Source organism: Daphnia pulicaria, chromosome 5 (assembly GCF_021234035.1).
Source record: "Daphnia pulicaria isolate SC F1-1A chromosome 5, SC_F0-13Bv2, whole genome shotgun sequence".
Lineage (NCBI taxonomy): Eukaryota > Metazoa > Arthropoda > Branchiopoda > Diplostraca > Daphniidae > Daphnia > Daphnia pulicaria.
Window position 1 is genome coordinate 501735 of NC_060917.1, and position 11377 is coordinate 513111.

General features: G+C 44.6%; 1 protein-coding gene across 4 annotated transcripts in view; it reads left to right on the top strand.

Annotated features, from left to right (window-relative positions):
- The window catches only part of LOC124340634 (thrombospondin type-1 domain-containing protein 4-like), a 64886-nt gene that overhangs the window by 51933 nt on the left and 1576 nt on the right, over positions 1 to 11377 (top strand). For all 4 annotated transcript variants that reach the window (XM_046793216.1, XM_046793218.1, XM_046793219.1 and 1 more), the window contains 11 exons: positions 3311 to 3515; positions 7286 to 7452; positions 7518 to 8109; positions 8670 to 8918; positions 9068 to 9197; positions 9526 to 9733; positions 9920 to 10096; positions 10203 to 10361; positions 10515 to 10694; positions 10889 to 11030; positions 11135 to 11374. In XM_046793216.1, the coding sequence (XP_046649172.1) occupies positions 3311 to 3515; positions 7286 to 7452; positions 7518 to 8109; positions 8670 to 8918; positions 9068 to 9197; positions 9526 to 9733; positions 9920 to 10096; positions 10203 to 10361; positions 10515 to 10694; positions 10889 to 11030; positions 11135 to 11374 (2449 nt within the window). The remainder of the gene's footprint in view (positions 1 to 3310; positions 3516 to 7285; positions 7453 to 7517; positions 8110 to 8669; positions 8919 to 9067; positions 9198 to 9525; positions 9734 to 9919; positions 10097 to 10202; positions 10362 to 10514; positions 10695 to 10888; positions 11031 to 11134; positions 11375 to 11377) is intronic.

Consider the following 11377-nt stretch of genomic DNA (forward strand, 5'->3'; position numbering starts at 1 on the left):
GAAATCAAAGTGACTCAGCAACCGACCGGGTGAAGAAAGAAGCGAACGAACCCGAGTCAACAAAAGGGGCTATAGTTGTAGTTAGTAGTGGTGGTGCTGGTACGTACTATTTGGTATATATAGATGCCAGTGTCTGCCCATATCCATCAGACTCTCTCTCTCTCTCTCTCGCCCAGTCTCTTTTGTCTCTGATGGACAGACGGGCGGACAAAGAGAGGCAATAAGCAGGTTGGGCAAGAGACGGCGACAGCAGACGGGAGAAAATATCTAACTGCCATGTAAAATGTCACGGGGGTTGGGTTTTGACTGCACTAGTGCACTAACTCTAGATAAATACACATATACCTAATAAGGACTCTTTTGTGTCCGCTCTGCCAAGACAAATCTTCTCTTCTTAGACAGGACCTCATCTTTTTCGAGAGGGGAGGGAACACCCAGGACTTGTCAAAAAAGATTCGATGAAGCGCAAACACTAAATATTGAAATAGAATTTATATTTGTAGTCATATCAGCTCGACCTATATTAAGAAGGTGGACTGTTGTTTATTCCCAACCATCCAGGATGAAGTAGCTATGTAGCATAAATCTTGGTCAAGAAGTGTTGCACACGTTTCTCTATTCAACATTTCGGGGCCCGGGCTGGATGAGATGTGTCCGATCCATCCATCGACATTCCACACACTTTCACGTGTATTATAGATTTTGATAAAAAAAGAAAAGACTGTCGGCCGGGGCTCGCGCGCCCGTTTGATGGCCCAACGCAATCCAAACAAGATGAACTACTGGCATTTTACTTCCACAGTCACCCGATAACCATCTGCCATACTAGCCATTGAATAATCCATCACAACATTGTTGTCTCCCCCTCCTCATCTCTCTTTCTCTCACTTGCGCGCAGGGACGGACCCCGAAATGCCGAGGGGTCGCTTTCTTCTGTGTGCATCCCCCCTCTCTGTGTGTTGTTCTGTGGTGGGCCTTTTTTCCGTCTCTCTGACCTGTGTTTGCCACTTAATTAGCTCTTCTTGACTAAGAGATGGATGAGCTGGACTCTTCCTATATTCCAGCATCCGGGAGGATCACCCCCCTCTCTCTCTCCACCTTCTTCTGCACATCTGCTTGATCGTCTGATTAACGATGGTCACTGATTTGATGACAACCTTACCAATATCCAACCCTCCCTTCAGCAGCAGTAGCACAATTCTCTCAATGTACATTTCTTATTTTTCTTCATCCGCTCGCTTTTGCTGATGAATTTTCGCCCACCTCATCATCCCGGAGAGGGGGGGGGGGACAGACGATTGTCGTGATCCTGCTGTACTGTATTCATCAGATGGGAAAGATATAACGACCTTATTTCTGGTGGAGGGTTGGGGTGGGGGGTTGTCCGGTATTACGCATCGATGATCCTCGGCCCACAAAGTCGACCGACCAACTCGGACGGATCCAAAGTGCTGTGAAGTGAAGAAACGAATATTAATAGCTTCCTATTTTTGTTATTGCCAAGGGTTTTTTGGCGGATGTTTAGTTGTGTGGACGGGAAATGGGGGGCCGAGGGGGGAAAACGTGCCGCACACAACTCGGAACATTTAGCGAATAACCCAAAAGTTAATCAGATGAAAGAAAGAAAAAATAAAATAAAAACTCGGAGCTAACTTGTTTTGATCTCCGACTTCCGAGGTTTAACCCCTTCAGCTGTGTGAGCAGTTGGTGATTCATTTTGTATTTTTTCTTTCCCTGGCGTCAAAATCTCGATTGGTAAAAAAACATCCACACAGCCAAACGTACGTGGTGCGATCGGGAATGAATGTTCCTTTGCTCCAATCCAATGAATTATTCATGGCGTGGTGGCAACACCCCTGAAGGTTATCCATTGCTATGGCTACTATAATACTAACTACCAAAAAATCTAAACTAAACACAAAGAAGAAGAAAAAAAAAGAGCCAAGCCTATATAGATTGTACAGGATCCCCAAAGCCCTCTCATTTGAAATAACAATTACAAGCGATAGAGAAATTAAGCCTGCCGGGGCATTTCGACCCACCGCTGAGATATGGGAGAATCCCCCTTTTGCTCGACTGTCTTTCATTATTACACATTTATATACGCACGCTGCAGCAGCAGCAGCAGTCGTCTATAAGATATTACAACACCTAGTCGACTGTCGAGAAAAGGGATTAAGGCTCTCCTCTGCTCGTTAGGAGGCAGAGCTGACTTATAAATGAGTAAATTAAAACACGGCTAGGTTCTTTTTTTTTTTTGGTCTATTTTTCTGAACGATATCTGCCACCGTGATTGCTTTACCTAAAAGCTTTGGGCGTTATTGAACGATTTGAAAAAGAAGAGATGAGACGCGCGCGAGTAAATCTGGAGAAAATGGAATTTAGTTATTTCGGTTGGTTCTTTTTTTCTCTAGCGCACTGAAAATCCCAGTCAGGGAATTTTTGGTATATGTTTTGTCTGAGCCCTGGTCTTCAACGTATTACGCCAGAAAACGGCCTTCCTTGCTGTATAAGATTTGATACATGTATATGTATACGATCAGGCCCCAGCGCGGTCCGAGTGTGGATGTTTGTTGTTTGCATAAGAATTAACCGAGGCGTCTGCTGTAGTACATTTTTCAAGGAAGAAGAAGAAAAAAGAGAAAGACGAGCTAAGGAATAAGATAAGAAAAATACAGCAAGAAGAAGAAGAAGGAGAGAAAATGAATATATTGGCCCACCATGGCCAGCACCACCACCACCACCTCACTCACTCTGTCTCTATAATAACTTGAGCCTAGTTTGAGTGGGTGTGGAATGGAGCATTCATCTCGATGGCAGCGATGACCATCGCGTTTCAACATTCTTCTCATTTCCTATCTAGTTTTTTGTTTTGTTTTATTTTTGTCCGAGGAGGCTCGTGTGTGTGGATCTAATTTCAATTGAAAATATTATCTCGAGGCCACCGCATCAAAACTAAATCTCAACCAAAGAAAATCCTTGTGGCATTTAGACCAATCTCGTCAGCTGGTCTCGGGGTTAAACAAAAAAGATTTCATCGAAAAATTCTAAATTGAGTCCAGGTGGCTTTTTCTTCTTCTTCTTTCTTTGATTCCTTTCCCGTTTCTCTCTCTGTGTTACCAACTCGATCTCGTATAAATTTAAAAACACGGACAACAATGGCCGAGTAGCACGGCTCAGCAGTGCAGAGGCATTTCACGGACCAACTGATGGCCATTCTCCTTTTCTTGTTCTTCAATCCTTTTGATTTTCGAAATAGGAAATTCTTCTTATGTTTAACTTTTTTTTGTTTTTTATTTTTCTTTTCCAGACGATCGGCTGCGACGGGATCGTGGGATCGGACAAACGACCGGATGCCTGCGGAGTGTGCGGCGGCAGCAATTCCACCTGTCAGATCGTGTCGGGCATCTTCACGGAGCCGCAATTGCCACCCGGTTACAATCTGGTGGCCCAGTTGCCCAAAGGCGCCTGCCACGTCAACATCACCGAGTTCAAACCCAGTCGCAACTATCTAGGTAACTAACACACACACACACACACTACATTAGGTAGATTTCACTGGACGCATAGTGTGTGTACAGAAACTTTTAGCGCGTTCAAATGACAACGGCGGCCATCATCATTGACACTGTGCCATTCTTCGCGTCATCATCGTGAGTTCCCTGAATTGCCGTTGCGTGCGTGCTGCTGCTGATGCGCGACAAAGACGTTGATTTACGTCGACGCGCTCTCTTTGTCGCTTTTTAAATAGTCTACTCACGCGGGAGTAGCTATATAGCTAAGGGGAGGAAAAAAAATACCGTCATGACACGTCAAGTGAAAATCTCGCCAAGCGACAACTCTATATTCACCTTCACCTTCTTCGTTATTTTCTAGAGAGAGAGAGAAAAAACATTATTTTTAAAAACTTTTTTTATTTCTGGCGCCGAAATTATAATTCACGAAAAAATAAGAATTTATTTTATTTTTATTTTTTTGTTCCTCCTCTTCTTTTATCCTTTCATTGACGTGACGTGCGGGACGTGTCGCCACGTCACGCGGCAGATGTTCTGGTCTGGCCCGACGCGTTTCCCAAATGGTCGGCGAACGGAGGCCCATGTCTCTTGTCGCGTCTCATTCTCCTATCTCGTCTCATTTCTCAACCGTTTTTCTTTTCTTCTTTCTGTTTAACAGCAACAGACAGGACACAACATTGAATTATAAATGACACTGATACTAAATTACACCATTCACGTTATGTATACAGTGCACACAACTGTACGTAATGTAATGGACTAAAACATCTGTACGAGTTCGATCCGTTAACAAGACAATCCCGCCGACACGTCACGGTCCCAAGAGTTTTGGAAACTTTTATTTTATTTTTTCAATTGTGGAAAGATTCAAGTTCTCCACGCCCACACACATAGTTAGACAACGTTCTTATATACTATTCCTTTTTTTTTTTTAAATAGACCGCTACTTCGAATCACGTAACTATGACTGTACAGCTTTTTTTTTGTCCCGTTTCTTTGTAGTAGTATTTTATTTTTTATCTGTTGTCGGCGTCCTGATGTGTCTTTTGTCGGACGGGACGCGGGACAGGGACAACCGGGCCCCATTGTATTACGAGATAGATGAAGAACCAACAGCCTATAGACTCATATATATAAGGAGAAATAAGAAATGAGAAGAAAAATATTTCTTGTTTGATCGGAACACAGAGGAACCAACACAAGACCGGAGAGTCACTCGCCGCTTCCATCGCGGCCCGTTTTCAAAACGTGTCTCCGTGATTCTGCAATTTCTTTCCTTTTCACCATTTTTATATATTTCGGGTTTCTCTGATTCGAACTTTTTTTTTCTTCTTATCTTCCCTATCTTTTCCTTTTATCTTTTGATTTTAATTGATGAACGGTGGGTTCGCGGCGGAGACCATAGATCGCAGCGGGAGAGCCCCCGGTGCTGGGAAAATAACAAAGGAAAAGAAGAAGAAGAAGAATCAAAGAAAAACATTTAACAGTTTTGTCCCTAATCAGTTGCTATTGGAGAAAAGTTCAATCATTTGGTAATTGCGCCAAGTGGCGGGGCGCGGGCGGCATTCTACAATTCCAAAATCATCGATCGATGTTTGGAGAATCATCATTGAAATGAAGAGTCTATCGTCACTGGAGACCTGTGGATGAGCCTCCAGCACACAACATATGGCATCTCAAAAGTATATTACAATCTGTGTACAACAAGGACGACTGTGTGTAGCAGCGCAGCGCTCCGGCGAAATGCGATGCGTCATTGCCCGTTCCGCGCGCTCCTTTTTCCATTTTGAATTTCTTCTCCCCCCCCCCTCTCCATTGTCGACAAGCCACGATCCGTGTGTTATAGGAGAGAGGAGTCTCCTTTTCGGTAACGTTTCGGCCCACGTATATATGGCCAGGTCGACCTCTTCATTATTATTTACCGGCCGTCACGAGTGAATGGCCGTTGCCTTGAATGACTGTCGGTACTGGTTGTTATTCGATCTGGGTGTACGCACACACACAAGGACTGTGCGGGGCTGTAGGTCTTGGAAGAGAGAAAAAAGGGCCTCATTTGTATATGCGTATATATACAACCCATCATCTCTACACACATTCCTCTTTCGTGTTGCGCCACTCTGCGCGTTGGTGTTCGATATTTTTGTTCAAAAAGAAAATTTACTATACAATGATTGGCGCGCGAACTGGTAACGAAACACTCGACGGACCATGTAAGGCAAGACATTACGGGTAATCGATTGCAGTTACGGCGACGGCTATTGTGATTTAGCTGGCGCACACACGGAAGAAGAAGAAGAAGAAGAAAAATTGCATTGGACCTCACAACGAGAGAAGAGTCAGTCAGATTGGCTTTCCCTTTTTTCTTTCTTTCGTTGACGGTAGATAATCCAATAAATTCGGTTCGCCAGCCAGACCTTTTTAAGTTCTCATCGTCGCGCTATTATTACTGGGGCTGAAATTGGGAAATGCCAAGTCAGACAGGCATTCAACAAACAGCTCCGTATATCCACTTGTGTTACATAAATACACGCTCACGCGTGTGTAGTGCAGTGTACTTGGTAACCTTGGCGCTTATATCACGATAATGTGTTTTTATTCTATCCCTACATACACAAACTATTAAAACGGATCTGCTATTAAAAGGCGCTGGTGTGTGTATACAAGGGCAAACGTTCGTACGTGTGTTACACAATCGCTTAGATTGACTAAATCCGATCGGACGTTTGGAAAAAGAAAAAGAAAAAACAGAGAAATAAATTACTCGGCTTTTAATGGGCACGTACGTTGTTTATCGTATCCATTTTGTCGCGTTTAGATCGCGATCGAGAACCAGAAAAAGGTGGCCGACGAAATGGCTGTAACATTCGGGACGTGTATAGAAAAGCGAAGGCGACTTTTTTTTTCCAACAGCTTTTTGTTGTTGTGGTTGCCTTTTTGAGAAAGCTTCACGGGGAATAAGTAGTAGCAGCCATCGTCTGGGACACACTGCTACTGATGCTGATAGTTGATATATTGGCACCGGTGTGGAATAGCACGCTGAGCGCCAGAGATGGGGATCTGACAAACAACACACAAAAGGAGGAAAGCCATTCATTCGAGCCTGTTTTTCTTTTCTTTTTTTAAATTTTATTCGACGAGCAAATTACGAGCCGTGTCGTTCGTTCACATATCCTAAGGGCGGCGGAGGAGATCTCCGCTTATATTCCCTATCCTACACTCAGACCATAAATCAATGACTGTTTTGTTGTGCAAGGTGCGAGACACAACAACAACAACAACAACCAGATAACGGGAAAACTTTTTTGGAGCAATAAAACTAAAACTAAAACTAAAAAAAAAAAAAGAAAAACCTTTGCCCAACCAAAAGGAGTTGATCTCCGTGAGTCATCCGGCGTCTAGGTTTTTCTTTCTTTTTTTTTTTTCCTTTCTCTCTCAAATCCATACCTGACTGATTGCATATAGAATGAGGAGATTGCCCCGCCGACTTGTTTCGGGTCATCGGCCCTTTATGGTTTTTTTTTTTTCTCATTTGCTGACCGTCGGTGAAGTGTTTTCGTTCGTATCTATCCGGCGTGCTTTTATAATTTAAGCGCTGGATCGACACACACCACACGTCATCACATGCGGCGAAATCTTGATGTTTATCTCAAAATTTTTCTTTTTGATTCGTTTTCCCGTGAATAACGGGCAAATATCATTACGAATGCATAGAGATTGTAAATTGGCAATCAACGTCTTACCCTTTTTGTTTTCCCACCAAACTTTTGCAGCTTTAAGGCGTTCCGATGGCACATTCGTCTTCAATGGTAATTGGGCCATCAACTGGTCCGGCGAGTACCAAGCGGCCGGTACGACGTTTGCCTACAGGCGCCAAGATACAACTACCCCCGAGCTGATAACCACACAAGGACCGCTGACCGAGCCCATTGATATTATGGTAATACAAAAATAGTGCAATATAAAAAATTATAACATTTAATCGTCATTTTGTAAATTTTCTAGGTCATTTACCAGCAGATTAATCCCGGGATCAAATACGAGTACATGTTACCTTTGGGAGTGGCCAACAGCAATATCGTCCCTCGCCCTAGTAACAATCCATCACCGACCGTTCAAACTGACGGCCTAAACGGCGGCACAGCGTCTTCATCCATAATTGTGCCACCTGGGCGATTTCAACTGGATGCGGCGTCCAATTCACCGACTGCCACCAACTTTCTTGGCGCCAATCCGTCTCCTCCGCGCAGTCTGGGATCCGAAGGTGGACTGTTTCAAACCATCCAATCAAACCAACAAGGTTCAGCCGCCGGATTGGGTGGTATCCATCAACAACTTTCGCCGCCCAGTGGCAGTGCTGGTCTTGGCTTATCTAATTACCCAACCAACAGTGGCAACTTCCCATCTTCACTGAGCTCCAGCGGCAGTTTGGCCACTCTGGGCATTGCTGTGCCGGGCTCCAACTTTGATTCTCCCTCGCCGTTGGATCACGTCAACAACAACAATCCTTCCGTGCTATCCGCCGGAGACTCTGCCACCATCGCTCCTGCTGTCCTTCCCAACAAAGAAACGGGTCGAACGGCCCACCAAAATCACGGTATTTCTATTTCTTTCTATTTCTATTTCGAAAATGATTTTATAGTTATATACACCATATAAAGTTGATGGAATCACTGATATCTGTTTAACTATATAGCTTTGCGTGATGTTTATTCACGGTCGTTATTTTCATAGTGTATCCAGTGTCGTGCTATTTTAGATTGGAGAGAGAGAGAGAGGGTGGGAAAAAGAGGTAAACGGGAGCCGTAAACGCTATTTTAATGGGTCTCGCAGCCGTGCTCAGCCCCCAACGGTTGTTTTTTTTTTTTTCTTTTTATCTCTTCTTCAGCCGGGGTATTTTAAAAATTCCTCTGAGCTTTGATTTCGAGACGTTTCAATTGAAGGATAAAAAAAAAACAAAATAAAAAAAGGGTTGTTGGCTGCTGACCTGTTATATGGCCGGCTCTCTCATGTTTATATACGTTTTGGTTTGTGGGTCGTTGACTTTTTGGATCTATAAACACTTGTGTTGTGTATACACAAGGCGGGCACACACACACACAAAAGTGTATTAAACTTTGATGTTATTTATTTTTTTCTTTCTTTCTTTCTTCTCAGGTGGCCGGACTCCGAACAAAAGACGTCAGCACGGGCACAGAATCCACAACAAGCCCAGCGGAGGAGCGGCCGGCAGCTCGTCCGCTCCGGGAGAACAGGGCAAGCTCGGATCGCCAGAGCTCCAGGCGATCGACCCTAACGTTGCGACGCCTCCGCCTCATCGCCGTGGCCCCCGCCGTCATCCCAATGGCAAGGGCTTTGTATGGAAACAAGTTGGGTTCTCTGAATGTTCCAAAACTTGCGGAGGAGGTAAATATGCATACATAATCACACCACCACCACACAATTGCGTAGTACATACTACTACGTAGATATACCTTTCTTTTGCGACCGTGAAAACGGTGTGTCGTATTTCTTTTATTACGCGTATTAATGGACTGTGTTGCGGCAATTGGCAGGTGTACAACAAGCGCTGATCGTCTGCGTCAGAGACAGAGATCAAGTGCCCGTGGCCGATCACCGTTGCAAGGAAGAGGACCGACCACCTTCGGAGACTGTTCGATGCGGTCCCAAACCTTGTCCAGCCGAGTGAGTACAGTCTTCGTATTCTATACGGCGTATTTAGACACGAATCAATATTCCTGGAACGGTCGAAACAGTTGCACCTTCTGTTTGAATTCCATTCCGGAATTCTGTGTATAGCAGTGACAGGAGCTTTTGAAGTATTAGACGACTCTCCACGCTGTTTCTAATATTAAAATATGAGCTCTGTCTCCTTGTATGGATCTCATCTCCTTTTTGTATTTTGTAGTATTTTTTGTATTTTTTGATTATTCCTTGTACGGGCTCCCTCATCCGTTTGTGTGTCGAATGGAATACCTGGTGATTGTGTGACATTCTTTTTCTTCCTGACCAGTTGGGTTCTCGGCGAGTGGACCCCGTGCTCCGTAACGTGTGGCGATGGAATCCAGACACGCGATCTGACCTGCAAACAAGAAATATCCGCCACGTTGACGATGAGGGTCAACGAGGCCGCCTGTCTCGGGGCCGCCCCTCTCGTCCCCAGAGTCCGCAATTGCAACTTGGGACACTGTGCCAAATGGCACACCTCCGATTGGGGAAAAGTGAGAATCTTTTTCTCTTGTTTTTCGTTTTTCCATTTGCATTTTTCCCATTCCCCCCACCTGTGTGTGATATATCAGCGCGATTAACGTAGCGCGTCTTGTCTTCGGCTCGTGATTGATAACTGGCGAATGTGAATTGAATGCTTTTACCTTGTCGCCGTCTCACCTTCTCCATCTGTTATTAAGTGCTCGACGAGCTGCGGCAAGGGAATGAGGCACAGGCGCGTCTACTGCCAAGGATTTGACGGACGTGATGTCGGCGAATCCGATTGCTCCGCCATGGAGAAGCCCTCCGGCAGCGATATTTGCGACATGGGATCCTGCTCGGCCAACACCTGGTTCTTTACCGAATGGACCGGTCAGGTATACACCGTCATTTCCCTTTCTAAAAAACATATTTCCGGCAGACGCAAGAGTTTGTTGCATCATCATCATTTTCTACTTTTATCTCTCTTATTATTATTACCAGTGTTCGGAAGAATGCGGAACTGGGATCCAGACACGCAAAGCTCACTGTTCCAGCAACAGCGAAATGGATTGCGACGTGAGCAAGAAGCCCGACACATCCAGGACCTGTGTCTCGGCAAAAGATTGCAGCGGCAAGTGGTTTGCCGGACCTTGGTCTCAGGTATTTTTATTTTCTATTATTTTTTTCTATTATCGGTTGACGTGTTTTGGGATGGAAGCCAAAACAAACAGAAAATGCCTTTTCTGTGTTATATATTATTAAAAGAGCTTACCCTTATTTGTCGATATTTTTCAATAATTTAATATTTTCCAGTGTTCGGCAACGTGCGATGAAGGAACTCAGACTCGAGAGGTCATATGTCTGACTTTTATGAGAGGCCAGTATCGAGTCGGGTTGGATATGCAGTGCCCAGCTCGAGATAAGCCCAACAACACGGCTCCATGCAACTTGGGCAAATGCCTTCCACAGTGGTACACGACCGACTGGTCTGAGGTACGACCATTCAAAAATTAAATGGAATTTTTTTTTTGTCTTCCAATTTGATCGTCAAAATTTTCAACAGCATAACTGGTTATTGGTTTTCATTGATTTATGACCAATGAAGCTGTCATAAACGAGTTAGCCCATTTTGATGAAACTGGATTCTTCATCGATTACCTTTTTTTGTTTTGCTTAAAATTGATTAGTGTTCGGCTACCTGCGGAACGGGAGCCCAGCGTCGTGAAGTCAAATGCCTCGATTCGAACCAGATGCCATCACAAGACTGCCGAGAAGAGGATCGGCCACTGCTTCGACAGGCCTGCAATGTCCGAACAAATTGTAACGAAGGTAGGTGCTGTCGTTTCAAACTTGTTTCGGCTGTCGTTGTTCCATTCCATCAATTTACAATAAGAGGCTATTTACTAATCTGTATTTTGCTTTTATGTTTTTAGTGCCAGGGAACGACGAAAACGGAATGGAAGCCCAAGACACGCCCGTCATTAGTGTAGAGAGCAATCGAAATAATAACGAAACCGAGACTATGGTCCAAGAACCGGTGAAACCCAAGAAAGCCGCCAAACTTCCCAAATCCAGCAACAAGGCTGTCGACAGTGCGGCATTAAACATAGTGACCACAGCTCCGACCATCGGAGGTGATGGACCAACGACCGACGCCAGCGCATCAGCGTCGGGTA